This window comes from Equus caballus, chromosome 8 (assembly GCF_041296265.1).
Source record: "Equus caballus isolate H_3958 breed thoroughbred chromosome 8, TB-T2T, whole genome shotgun sequence".
NCBI classification, from domain to species: Eukaryota; Metazoa; Chordata; class Mammalia; order Perissodactyla; family Equidae; genus Equus; species Equus caballus.
In genome coordinates this window covers 12,202,096-12,216,191 of record NC_091691.1, presented here as the reverse complement: position 1 = coordinate 12,216,191, position 14,096 = coordinate 12,202,096, and the positions used below count along the sequence as shown (strand labels likewise).

The following is a 14,096-nucleotide window of genomic DNA, read 5'->3' as shown; positions in this document are numbered from 1 at the left end:
GATCTTCATCAGTTTGAGGGCAGTCCTTTCTACTCAGATTTGCAGACCATTTTCCTCTGTGTCTGTTGAGATGATCAGGTGGTTTCATCCTTCTTCTATTAGTATGGCATACTACCTTGATTGATTTTCAGATGCTAAATCAACCTTGCATTCCTGGGGTAAATCCTGCTTCATCCTTTTTATATGTTGCTGGATTTGATTTGCTGGTATTCAGTTGAGCAATTCTGCATTTATATTCATAAAAGATGGTGGGCTGTAGATTTCTTTCCTTGTGATGTCTTTGTCGGGTTTGGTGTCAGGGTGATCTTGGCTTTGTAGAATGAGGTGGGAAGTGTTCTTTCTTCTTCTTCTTATATTTTGTGATGCTTTATCTTCACCACATCTTAGTGGTGTCACTCTGTGTAACTGCCTTGCTCAGTGGGTCCCAGCCATTGGCCCAGTCATATCCCTGGAAGTTTACAGTTTACTGCGTCAACCATGCTTGGCCATAAATATCCATTGGATGTTGGTTCCTATGAAAGGGGTGTGGTGAGAGCCCCTCTCTGGGTAGATAAAATCAGTGAGTGCTCCGAAAGCCTGCACACCAGCTCTCAGGTGGTCACTGGCAAGTCCTTGAGGGAGCTCCTGTTACAAAATTACCCAAGCCTCTTGGTGTTAAATGCATTTTTCTGGATTTTTGTGAAGGCGTTTCAGAGCAAGGAACATCTGCTCAGTTGTGTTTAGGTCAAACAGAATGAGATACAGGAGCTGTCGTCCCTGCAGGCAGTGGGAGACCATCTGAGAAGTTCCTCGAGACGATGTCAGCCAAATATCAGAAGGGGGCAAGGGGGCGGGCTCTGGCAGAGCGTTCTAAGTGGCACCATCTTGTCTGGGATCACATCATCCTGTCACCAGCCCACTGAGCCAGACAGCCTGCAGGTGCCCCTGAAGTCCTATTCCACAAACCACATAGAAACCTGACAACATGGAGAGAGTTCTTGGGGAAGAGGATATCTCTCTTGGTTTTTCTTTAATTGGCAGAATAGTCACCATTTTGCTGTAAACAAGTTAACAGCCTGTCACATCAACCTTTCCTCTTTCAAAGAAGTCGGAAGAGCAAAAGGAGAAAGACCCCTCAGCTCCAGGAATAAATAAGCCTGAAGCGGGGTGGTGAGTTGTGATTGTCACGTGATAAGACCTGTGATGTAGTTTGGCTTGGAGATGCTCAGTCCACGATACTTCTCACAGATATCCACAAGTGGGGAGCTGCCATTAGGGTCCCCCAGGCTTGACAGGTGCTCCTGTCTAGAAAGGGCTGTCATTGGTGTCTGAGGGGCCCTAGGGACGCCCCAAGCTGGAGGTCATCCCCAGGAGTCTGCTTGCCTCCTTTCAGGACATCGTGTGCAGCTACGAGCTCAGAACAGCCAGCGTGAGTCCTGCCGATTCACAGAACAGTCCCCAGAGCTGCGCACTCCCTCGTCAGCGGATGAGGGTGCTTATTGCCATCCCGTTGTGCCCAGAGGTCAGGCGCTGCCCAGGGCCTCTCAGCCAGGTTCATACCCTCGTCCTCCCAGCGTCTTGCCTGACGCCCACAGCCCCACAGCTCCCAGTGTGGAGGGGCCTGGATGGTGCCCAGCTGGTGGAGTACCTGTGTTGGGATGAGGAATCAAGGAGGGTGTCTGCAGCAGTGGAAAGCGGGTGGGGTCCAGACCCCCCACTCCCTGACTTGGACCTTCACCTCCACAGACCTCCTAAAACCACCCCAGTGACCTAGGCTAGTCAGTTACCTGGTGGCTGGGGTGTCCTCATCTGTGAACCAGGCACGGTAGTTAGGCTTCCCTAGAACCTGGGGAACTCTGGTCTTGACCGTGTGAAGTATTGGTAGGGTGGGCTGAGTGTGTGTGTGACCGTGAGGTAGGGCCCAGTGCTGGATCTTACGCCCAGGAGTGGGGGCCAGCCCTGCACACAGAGCAGCAGAGGCAGTGACAGCAGGTGAGTCACAGCAAGTTCTGTGTGGTGGCACTCAGTCTGAGAGGAGATGAAGGCTCTAGATTGAGGGGACAGGGACTCATTGAAAGTGGCTCCCACAGCAGTGTGGCGGTGGTATGTCAGGGTGAGAACGCAGAGTGCAGGGTCTTGGTCTTGGCTTCATGGCTCAGGACGCCCCCTGCTCCAGGCAGTGGGGGCTTGTTACCGGCACACTGGGTTCTTATTATCTCCCAGAATAGAAATCAAGAGAGGCAACAAACGGGAGTAGAAAAGTAAAAGTTTATCAGCCTGGGCACAGGAGAGGCACAAGGGGGCTGGGGCAGAAAGAAAAGGGGCAGGTGACCCAGTCGGTAGGGAGCGTGACTGTGGGGCTTTATTAGGCAAGCCTGGGAGGATGGCCTTGTCATGGCGTGGAGAGGCGGGGCTGTGCTTGCACCTGTGCTGTTGTTCAGCATGCCACCACATGTGATGCACGTATCATTAGCATGCTAGCTCTCCACCCCTGGGTGTGATGTTTACCGTGCTAATGCGGCTAGGGTCACCCTCAGGCAACTCCTGGGTGCTAGGGCGCGTGCGTGAACCCAGGAACGTCCAGAGGCTGTGGAATGTGGATCTTTGTGTGCTCTCTCTGATTCCCCTGGCTTGCCGATTGGTTAGGGGCCCTATCTTGTTATGCCAGGGACCTTGCACATGGCCCTGTTTCCTTGGGCTGGTTCTTGTCTCAGCTGATACACAAGCCTGGTGGGGCAGGGGATGAGGGGATGAAAGCAGCTGTCTGAGGCCATGTGGCTGCCTGGGCGACACCCAGGGCCACAGAGTCGCTTGTGTTCTGGGTCCTGGAGCCCTGGCCCAGCTCCCTGGAAGCCTCGGGTTTCCACCCCGCCCTGGGATCCCAGACCACTAGAGCGGTTCCCAGCCAGGCTCCCTGGGGCGGTCTCCTCCCCACCCTCAGGGCCCCTCCCAAACATGCCCAGGTCCCTCTCCACCAGGCTCCCTCCCTTGCCCCAGAGGCAGGCCAAAGCAATCTCCATGCCTCCCCGTGACCCTGACCCTGCTTCATCCGTCCCTCCAGGCAGCCAGTGGTTCAAGGCTTCGGTTCCCAGGGCAGTGTCAGAGCAAGGACTGAAGGCTGGTCAGGACCTATCGGGGCAGCCTGTCATTCCTCTCTCGCCCTCGTAGGTGCCGGCAGCCGGCTTGTTGCTCTTCTCAGGCGCTTACCATGGCCTGGGGACTGCCCAGCACTGCCAGCCTGGCGCGCTTCTGCCAGAAGCTGAACCGGCTGAAGCCACTGGAGAAGTCAACCATGGAGACGTCACTTCAGCGCTGCCTGAGCACGCTGGACCTGACCCTGCTGGGTGTCGGTGCTACAGTGGGCTCGGGCCTCTACGTGCTCACGGGCACCGTGGCCAAGGAGATGGCCGGCCCTGCGGTGCTCGTGTCCTTCAGCATGGCTGCTGTGGCCTCCCTGCTGGCAGCCCTATGCTACGTGGAGTTCGGGGCCCGTGTGCCCCGCACAGGCTCTGCCTACGTGTTCACCTACGTGTCCATGGGCGAGCTGTGGGCCTTCCTCATTGGCTGGAACGTGCTCCTCGAGTACCTCCTTGGTGGTGCCTCTGTGGCCCGTGCCTCAAGCAGCTACCTGGACGCCATCTTCAGCCACCGCATCCGTAACTTCACCATGGCCCACGTGGGCATCTGGCAGGTGCCTTTCCTGGCCCAGTTCCCCGATGTCTTGGCTGCTGGTATCGCACTTTTGGCCTCCACATTTGTCTCCTGTGGAGCCCGTGTCTCTTCCTGGCTCAACCATGTGCTGCTTGCTATCAATATGCTCGTCATCCTCTTCATCATCATCCTGGGGTTTGTCCTGGCCCGCCCGTACAACTGGAGTGCTGACGAGGGTGGCTTTGCGCCCTTCGGCTTCTCCGGCATCATGGCCGGTGCCGCCACCTGCTTCTTTGCCTTCCTGGGCTTTGGTGTCATTGCTGCCTCCAGCGAAGAGGCCCAGAACCCGAAGCGGGCTGTGCCTATGGCCATCATCATCACGCTCAGCCTGGTGGCTGTTGCCTACATCCTCGTCTCCACTGTGCTCACCCTCATTGTGCCCTGGCACAGCCTGGACCCTGACTCGGCACCCGCTGATGCCTTCTACCAGCGGGGCTACAGCTGGGCGGGCTTCATTGTGACAGCTGGCGCTATCTCTGGTAAGGGGCCTTTCTGGGCAAGGAGGGAGGGGACAGGGTGGTGGGTCCCTGCCCTATGCCACCCAGGGAACACAGCTCTATCTGGGCCTGTGTTCCCAGTTGCATCCTGGGCCCAGGACGGTGCTAATGATTAGACTCTCCACCCAGGCTCGTTGGGAGGGACCTACTCACTGCCCCTGCCAATCGTACACAAAATGTCAGTTCTGGGCATGTGCTGCCAGGTCCTTTCCTGGTGGAGGGACTCAGCCCACATCAGAGTCTCCAGTGGGTTTGTCACCTAAACTGGGCTGTCCCATTCCTGGGTGGTGAGGGGGAGCAGTTCAGCATCCCACATACACTCAGGCTCACTCTGAGAGCCCAGGTAGACTCATGTCCATATTCCCAAGGGGCCACCCATGCCCTGAATCCCAGCAGAGGCCCCTGGTGGGATTGTTCACTGTGCCAACCAGTCTCTCACCCTCTGCCACAGCCATGAACACCGTCCTGCTCAGTGACATCTTTACCCTGCCACGCATCGTATACGCCATGGCCACCGACGGGCTCTTCTTCCAGGTGTTTGCCCACGTGCACCCCCGGACGCAGGTCCCCGTAGTGGGCATCCTGGTATTTGGGGTCCTCATGGCTTTCCTGGCGCTGCTGCTGGACCTCCAGACACTGGTTCAGTTCCGGTCCATCAGCATACTACTGACCTTTACTTTCGTGGCCACCAGCATTATCGTGCTACGCTTCCACAAGTCCCCTCCAGCCAGTTCCCTGGACCCAGCCAGCCCTGTGGGCACAGAGCAGGCCTCAGCTGCTGAGCCTGGGCAGCTGCGACCAGCCCTGAGGCCATACCTTGGCTTCCTGGGTGGGTGCAGACCTGGAGCTGCTGTGGCTTGGGCACTTGGTGTCCTGGTGTCCTCGGCCATCACTCTGGACTGCGTGTTGGTCTTTGGGGGCTCGGCCCTGCACCTCCCGCCCTGGGGCTACACCCTGACACTCCTGCTCAGCTCCATCATGTTTCTGCTCAGTCTCCTTGTCCTGGGGGCCCACCAGCAACAGCGCCGGCAGGACACCTTTCAGGTACTTCCTCCAGCCAGCACCCCTCACTCTCAGCCCAGCCAGCTCCCTTCGCCCCTTCCTCCTCTGCCGTGGCAGGATGCACCAGGGCTCACGGGGCAGGGGAGGCCAGTACCCCATCCCCGTCTTTCTGCATGGCAAGTGGGCCCTTGATTCCAGAATCCCCAGAGACAGAGAAAGGCTCCGTGGACTCCCGAGAAATCAGGCCCCAGGCCAGCAGCCTTTCCCTGCAGCCCAGCAGCCCTGCCCTTGCCCCTCAGGTTCCCATGGTGCCCCTGACTCCAGCCCTGAGCATCCTCCTCAACGTCTTCCTCATGCTGCAGCTGAGCTCCCTGACCTGGCTGCGCTTGTCCATCTGTCTGCTGATCGGTGAGTAGGCGCCAGGCTGGGACCCTGGGTGAGTGGCAGGAGGAAGGAAAGCAGGGAAGCTGGGCTGGGACCTGCCCCTCAGGCTTTTGCCATCCTTACAGGACTCGTGGTGTATTTTGGCTATGGCATCTGGCACAGCAAGGAGAACCAGCGGGAGCTGCCGGGGTTGACTGCCACATGTGGCAGCCTGGAAAAGACGGCACAGGCCCTGCAGCGCCCCAGCCAGGCACTGGCCCAGGAGCCCGGTCGCACGGAGCAGCCCACCAGTTCATGAGGACCGCTGGGGGCCTGCCTGCCCTCCTGCAACTCCTCATGGGGACAGAGAGGCTGGCAGCTCCTTTTATCCAGGACAGCTTGGGTTTGTAGGCCTGTCTATGCCAAGGAGTCCTCAGGACCTTAGGACCTTAGCACAGGTGCGTAGCTTTGAGTCCTTATGAGTGGGTCGTGGCCAGAGCTGGTGTGGTGGACTCTGCCCAGCACCTTCCAGTTTATGACCAACTCCAGCTACCTCGGCAGGTGAGCAGGGCAGGCAGGGAAGAGGCCCGCAGCCCCAGGGATCCACAATAATAACTGCTCAGTCACCTCCGTGGCCTGCCATCATGTCCACTGTGGTGTTCTTTGTGGCACTGAGTCCTCACCTGCCCCCAGGAACCAGACGATTGTCCCTAATCCCCAGCAAAGATGCTGAGGTTCTATAATGGGGAGGCACCAGCCCTGAGACAGCCCTGAGTCAGGGAAATGGCCTGGCCTGGGTCCCGGGGTCCTCCCCTCAAGCCAGTGCCCTCTGGCCAGCTCAGAGGGGACCTGCACACACTCCTACACATACCAGGCACAGAGGGGTCCCTGACAGGGTGGGCCCAAGCTCCCTCCCAGGCGTCCAACATGTCCCCTCGGGGTCGGATCCAGAGAGCAGAACCCAGACCCCAAGAAGGCCGCCTAAAAAGGGGAGTGGAGTTCCTGGGGTCCCTGAGTTTCTCAGGGCTCCTAGACAGCAGGGCATGTGCCTGAGGCCCCGGGATGTAGAGGCCCACAGGTACATGCATCACGCATCTCTCAGGCACAGGCCCACACGACTCCCTCAGGGCGCACAGCCACGTGCAGACTGAGGCAACAGCTGTTTATAAGCTCAGGGCCCACAGCTCCAGCTGCCTCTCTCCCTGCCACCCCATCAGGGCTTTGGGATGAAGGCACAGGATGGGACACACCTGTGCAGGTGGTGCACGAGTGCCTTGGCCCCACCTCATGGCTGTGGGACCTTGTCCTTGGGGTCCCCAGGCCAAGCCTGCACCCCCACTGGGCTCTTGAAGGCCATGTTACATCTACCATAGACACCTCCGACTCCCAGTTCCCGCCTATGAGGACCACACAGGAAGCTGCTGGCTCTGGCAGCTTTACTCCTTGACTCTCTGCGGCCTTGACATCAGCCTTCTCTGGGCCCCAAGGACAGCCAGGTACATGTGACCCCGCTCCAATAACCAGGCCTCAGAGCCATGAACTCTCACCCCAGCCTATCTGACCCTGCCTCCCATGGACACTGCTCTGGGGATTGAGAGGCAGCAGGGACCCCAAGGCTTGGCTGGGGTTCCAGGTTCCAGATGATTCCAGATGCTCCCCAGCCTGAGCCCCAGCCCTGGGCCTCCCCAACCTGGCCCATGTCACTCCACCAGCAAGCTGCCAGCATGACCTGGTCACCAGGGACCCCTGAGAAGGCAGCCCCTTGTCTCCCTGGGGTGGGCACTCCCAAATCTCTGCCCCTCTCTGGGACCAAGAGAGGGCTGGACTCCTGCAGCCCCCGTCCCTCCCCTCCTGACTACGGGCCCGGGGACATGGGGAAATTCTCCAGCATGCCGGACTCAGGACCCCGGGAGGATGCCAGAGCCAGAACCAGGCCAGCCTGCTGGGGCTTCCATGTGCTCTGTTAAGGACATTCTCTGCAGCCCCTGGGCTGCACCTGGGGTCTTGGTCAGAGCATGGTCCTCGTGCAGTTGCCTCAGGCTGGGGTGGGCAGCTGGCCAGACACGTTCTCAAGGTGTGCCCTTGGGTAGCAGTGACATATGTGTCCAGATATCCAGTAGAAATTGGCTTTTCTACCCACATACAACAGCAGCAGGTCACAGAAGAAAGTGATGTGTGAGAGGCAGGGCAGCCCCATGTCCTGGTCCCCAATCTGGCATCCTGCCGCCTCCCCAGCCCCCACCCCAAGACTCAATGTCAGAAAGGGAACATGGGTCTGCACTCAGTGGGGCACATGCTCCCTGGCAGCCAGAGGGAGCCACGTTGGCTGACTCACCACACCCAGCCAAGCCGCTCCAGGGCCCAGAGTGATGGTTGTGGGGACCCGAACTTCCCTGCCTGAGACAGACCTGGGCTGAGCCTCTCTGGCTGTGGCTGTCGGCCTCTCCCACCCCTCACCCTTGCCTGCCTCCACGCACCCTGGCCTGGCCCCTACCTGCTCAGTGACCAGGATGTCGAAGGGGATCCCACAGAGCTGGAGCAGGCTCCGGGCCTCCACGACTGAGGCCTCCCCCAGTGAGTGACTGTCCTGGGGGCAGGAGAGTCTAGTGGTCTGCTCTGCCCACTCCTGGGCTGGCCCGGCCCTCACAGGCCTCATCTTACTCATCCACTGACTCCATCCACCCTCAGCCTGAGACTTGGGTCTCAGCCCTGTGTCATTGCTGAAGACACAGGGGACAAGCAAGCTGGGACTTCCCTCTCAGAAGCTCCCTGCCTGCCAAGGGGACAGGGACAGAAGGGTCCCTAAAGAGACACCGGCAGTGGGGATGGGGGAGTGGGGGCAGGCCTGGGCTGTGGGGTCCAGAGAGGGGACTCGCTCCCCCCGGAAACCAGGGGCTTCCTGCCAGGAGACTGTCAGGCCGGTTTTCCAGGGATCAGGAAGGAGTTCGAGGCAGAGACGTAGGGCGGGGAGAGCACAGAGGGGAAGGGGCAGGGCGTGGGCAGGTCCAGCCCCACATGGTTGTGAAGGGCTGGGGAGGTCAGTGAAGCCAGGCCAGGCCAAGCTCAGCGAGCAGTGTCAAGGGGTGTCACCTCCAGGCCCGGTGGCTGTGTCCACGTATATGTGAGAGTGACGAGGTGACATGCGGTGGCAGAAGGATGGGGGACGTCTGCTTAGGAGACTCAAACATGACATTACCTGCAAGGCAAGATCCTGGAGTGCATCCTGGGTCTGAAAATAGAAAGATCTAGGACGATTACTGGCACAGCTGGGGAAATTTAAATGTTCGATTTATCTGCCAATGTTAGACTTCTTGAGTGTCACAAGAGGACAGTGGTCAACAGGGGACAGTCCTCATTTTCAGGACAGCGTTGAGAGGGGTCAGTGTCTGAATATCTGCCACTTACTTTCCAATGATTTCATGTGACATCTATCTAAATATATCTGGGTCACTCCAGGGAGGGAGAGAGAAAGCAAATGGGGCAAAATGTTGGGGGAAAAACAAAAACAGCCCTGGTGAACCCAGATGAAGGCTATATGGGTTTTCACGGTACTAATCTTTGAAGTTTTCTATAGATTTTGTAGTTTTTTAGATAAAACCTTAAGGGAAAAGTAAAAAGGAAAGCCCCCTGTGGCGTGGAGGGAGATGCTGGAGGAGGGTGGAGTGCAGGAGGGGCTGGGGTAGGGGTCCCAGCTGCAGGAGGGGTGTGGGGACAGGTGGGGTGGAGGCCAAAGGGCTCAGCAGGGAGGCTGGACATAGCCTGTGCTGGGGACCTGGAGCTGAGAGCACCCCTCCTGCCCTGGGGCCCCCGTCACACACACAGCAGACCGTCCAGAGGGACGGGCCAGGGTGTGGTCTGTCCTGGATGCCACGGGAGGACAGGTGGGGGAGGACTTGGCTGAGGAGCAGCAGGCGGGCAGTGGGGCTGCACCTGAAGTTGTAGCTCCTCTCCTGCAGCTGGAAGGAGTCGGGGGACCAGCAGTCAGAGCCCCTGGTGTCCAGGTCACAGTCCCAGTGGCCGGGGATGCCCACAGCACCGCCCTACACACAGCGCGTCACTGTTCCACCAGCACGCGGGCCCGGGGCCCTCTCTCTCCCCAAGCCCTCCTAAAACTCTGCCTCCCAGAGACCCAGCAGCAATGCCAGGTCCTCAAGACCCCTCCAGCTGAGGCCATAAGGTCCCTGATGTGGAGCACAGGGCAGGAAGGGCTGAAGCGTGGGTCATAACGGCAGCACTTGAAATAGGTGGTGTCCAGGTCTCCAAGACATTGGACCTGAGAGGTGGGGCCAGGGGTCAGGCCCAGCAGGGAACAAGGAGGATCTGAGGCCAGCCGGGACCTGCCATGCTTACTTGGAGAGGTTGAACTTGCTGAAGGTGACAGGGTTTTTGAGGAACGGCGTGAAGTTGTCAGCCTGAACCAGCGGGGCCTTCCTGCAGGTGGGGGGAGGTAAGGGGCAGGCTCTGCTGCTCCTGGGACCCTGCCCTGGGTGTCAGGGACACTTACACTGGCACGGTGTCACTCTCCACACGGCACCAGCCTTGGATCTCACAGGTCCTGTGGGTCCCATTGAACACCACACACTGGCCCATTTTTATGGCTTGAAAACACAAGACAAACTCCAGGCGCTCCAATCTCCACAGCGCCTGGGAAGGGAGTGGCAGGGGGCTGTCGGCAGAAAGAAGAGATGCAGAGGCACCACCAGGCCTGCACGCTGGAGCCACCCGAGGTCCCAGCACGGTCCCCTGAACCCCCATCCCAGTGGAGGTGCCGGAAGACAGGGCCCTCAGTTACTGTGGCTGTGCGTCCCCATCTCCCCTTCAGGACAGTCCTCGTCAGCCCATCAGGTCCCCAGTGGATGGAGGGTGCTGAGGTGGTGAGAGAGCAGAGCTGTCCAGGCCCAGGAGGTGTCTCCCCTTCGTGACCCAGCCCTGCAATCTGCAATCCCCTGCTTAGCCCCCAGGGTTCCCTGAGTTTGGGGCACATGGGAAACCTGGAGGGTGCAAATAAAAGGAGGTGGTCAGAGAAGGGAGGACAAGCAGCCCCTGGCCAGATAGGGGTGCAGTGCTGTACCCCAAGGCAGAGTGAGACTCCTTCCCTCCTTATAGTTCTGTCCCCAGCGGGGGTAGAAGTGATTCCTGGAGGCCCATCTCCTCTAGTCCAACTCAGATGACGGGGAAGGTGGCGGGACTCTGGGAGGGTGCATTCACATCAGGGTGGAGGTGCTGGGAGTGGTAAAGGGCAGGACCATCCTTAGAGGGCCTGTAGGGAAGTGGCACCCCACACACTGGCCAAGGGAACACAGCCCCACAGGCTATTCCCCGCCAAGTTTGTTCTGCTGTAAAATAGGGACGCTAGTGCCTACCCATGGTCACAGAGTTCTTGGCATCAGCCAGGAGGGGATGGAGGCGAGCTTTCTGGGAGTCCCAGACCCCGGAGAGGAAGCCCCTCAAGCGTCAGGCACTCACACAGACATGGTTCTGCCAGGTGGAGGGTGGACACCGCTATCCAGGGCCCCTGGCTCAGGGGCAGTGGGAGAAATGCAGTACCAGGGTGGCAGGAAGGGCTGGGGACTCTAAGCCAAATGAGACAGTGGGACTTTGTGGGGATTGAGACTGTGAGAAGTGGACAGAGGACAGCATGGGGCCTCCTGCTCTGCCCCACTGTCCCTACCTATGTCCTGAGTCTGCTCCTCTCCACCCTGCTAGACCACCACCTTCTCTGAGCAGACTCCACGGTGACCACCACGGGTCCCACGTCTGCCCTCGTCCACCCCCTTCCCGCAGCCCGCGTGGTCCATCCCAATGCACAGACGACTGAGCGCCCTCCCCGGAGCCCATCTGTGGCTCCGCTGCTGCTGGATCCACTTCAGCTCCTCAGAGGGGTTCACAGGGCCTCTGTGACCTTCGGCTACCCCTTCCCTGGCCCAGTCCCAATCTAGGGACAACCCCACTCAGTGCCGGGAGCCCTGGAGGGGCCTCATCTCGCACTGCTCACGGCCTTTGCCCACGCAGCCCCCTCTGCCTGCACATCCTCAACATCCGGCTCCAGCCTCACACCCTGCGGGAAAGCCTTCCTGAGGCCCCGGGCTGGCTGACGAGCCTCCCTGGGTCTCCCAGCTGCAGCTTCTGTCCCCATCGCAGGCCCCCCACCTGGCTGGGCTGTCTGTTCAGGAGCTCCCTGAGGTGGGGAGGGTGGAGTTTTGCAAGCCTGGTCTGGGGGAGGCTCGACAGGTGTTTGCTGGAGGCTGTGACACCACAAGGACATAGTGCATGTGCTTGGAGGGGCCAGATGACCAGGACCCTGAGGAGCTGGCAGGAACTCTGCTATTCAGGAACTCAGGAAGCCTGCTTGTCAGACCTGATGAACTACTTCACAGCCCCAGGAGTTTCGAGGGAAGAGCGAGAAGGCAGGGCATGGGCAAAGAGGAATCACAGATTCCAGAAAACATAGAACCGTGGTCCCAGCACAATTTCAGGACAGTCCACAAACCAAAGATTAAATAGACATCTTCCGAGCTTTTAGAAAAGGAGGGACATCGTGTGTGTTTGCTGAACGCAGCACATCCTTTGTGCACGTGCCTCACCTCGTTTGTGCACAGGGCCAACCAGGACATGTGGCACCCCAGCAACTGAGGTGGGACCAACGACCAGGACTCAGGGGACAGGGACCCACACAGTTACCCTCCAGCCCAGCAAGCGATTCAGTGTTGAACTCAGTTAAAGAAAGATGTCACCATGGAGGTAGGCTCCCAGGCCATGTTCTGGATCCCAACTACTCACACAAAGTCCACAACTAGGGAACTGTACACCTGAAAATGGTTGGGATGGTAAATTTTATGTTACATGTATTTTATGGCGGTAACAAAAATTAGAAACAAATCCACAGCTGAGGAGGAGAGCAACTGTGCTCTGCGACAGACACGGGATCCCTAGGACATCCCCAGGCAAGAGGAAAAGTGAGCTTTCGGGGGAGAGTCTGCATTTCTGCATGAAGAGGCAAGAATAGGGTGGGGCACTCTGGTACTGACTACAGCTGTAGTGAAAAATACCCAGAGATCATAAGTGACAGAGTGTGGTGTCCACCCACAAAAACGGAAACTCCTCCGGGGAGCATTAAAAATCCAAAAGCCTGACTTCTCTGCTCGATGACGGATGTGTTTCTCGATTGGTTCAGATGCGGGCCGTCTAGAGAGCAGAGCGCCTGGAGGCAGGGAAGCCAGCAGCCCTGCAGTGAGCCCCCCTGTGCTGCTGGTGGTCTGGGCCCACCATGTATCCTTTCCAGGGCAGGAGTCAACAGGCTGAGCTTCCCTTCCCCGAAATTGACCACTAGAACTTTCCCCATCACTCCTGACACTGCCCCTGTCCTAGGAGGGCCTCCTGTACTCTGCCGAGGACTCCTCTTGGAGGATTCAGGACTCAGGGCTGACATAGGGTCCCTGGCTGAAAGGACCATGACAGAAACGCACTCAACGTAAACGTTGCTCAGAGAACACAAACAGTAGGTGTGCTGCGACTGTGGAGCTTGCCCTGGTTCCTGACGGTGGTGTTCTCCGTCTGCTCAGGGAGAAACAAAGGCAGCAGTGCTCTCGGTAGAGGCCCAGCACTGGCAGAACGCGGCAGCCGGGAAGGGTCCAGCCACAGGATGCCCCGCCAGCCCAGTGCTACCAGGCTGCCCAAGGGGGGTGCACCGGGGAAGAGCCCCACTCGGGGCAGCACCTGAGATGGGCAGAGACTCCTGCCGCCCTACTGTGGGCTCCCCAGCCCCCTCACAGAGTCTCTGTGTGGTTTCCTCCAGCTGGTAATAAACCTTTCGGAAAAGCTGAGAGTCTGTTCAAGACGTTCTCTATCACCTGTTGAATATGGTAAGGCACAAAGATTTAGAATTAGTTCTGTCGCTGGTCCTGGTTACGCTACAGCTGCACTAACCAAGTGACTTAAACCAGTGGCTTCCCCCTCCAGGACCTCAGGTTCAGGTCTGAGAGAAAATATCCAGATTACCAGGTCTTTTTATAAAAGACATCAACACGTTTTGCTTAAAGTGAAAGGTACAACACTTTTACTGAGACCGTGGATGTGAGGACAAAGATGAATTTTGTTGTAACCTATGGCTTCTAACTTCTTGAGGGTCATAAATGCCGTGGAAAATCTAAAAAACCCTTTTACCCCAAAAATGTCCTGACCTTACACATCTGACTGACAGTTTTAGGATTTGGTGAACACCCCCAACTTGCATGGACCTCAGATTTTAAAACTCCAGTTCTAAGCTTTTATACTTTAGTCCACATGTGCCATCAATGGAGAAGTATGAAAACCGGCAAATTCAAGTGAAAAACCTAATTCAGTTTTCCTAGAATTTAGTAAATCTTTGTGCTTTGAAACCCTGGATTGGAAATATTGACTGTTTCGCCCCGGGTCATGTCACGTAAGCAGTGGCTCCTTACAGATGTAGGTGGCACTCCGCCCACTCCAGCAGGGCAGCCCTGTGCAGCCCTGACCAGCCTTCCATGTGGCCGTCAGGCTCTGGGGTCCTACCCACTCCTGTGC

General features: G+C 58.1%; 1 protein-coding gene and 1 pseudogene across 1 annotated transcript; one reads left to right on the top strand and one right to left on the bottom strand.

The window, feature by feature from the left end:
- The first annotated feature begins 3,040 nt into the window (after positions 1 to 3,040).
- Positions 3,041 to 6,260, top strand: LOC100065777 (cationic amino acid transporter 4). The gene is made up of 4 exons (XM_001496274.6): positions 3,041 to 4,169; positions 4,639 to 5,231; positions 5,489 to 5,597; positions 5,699 to 6,260. Exons 1-4 carry the CDS (start codon positions 3,188 to 3,190, stop codon positions 5,869 to 5,871), a joined length of 1,857 nt encoding a protein of 618 aa, XP_001496324.2. The 5' UTR covers positions 3,041 to 3,187; the 3' UTR covers positions 5,872 to 6,260.
- A 1,327-nt stretch (positions 6,261 to 7,587) lies between these two features.
- On the bottom strand, positions 7,588 to 12,166 carry LOC111774793 (P2X purinoceptor 6-like; annotated as a pseudogene).
- Positions 12,167 to 14,096: the final 1,930 nt, after the last annotated feature.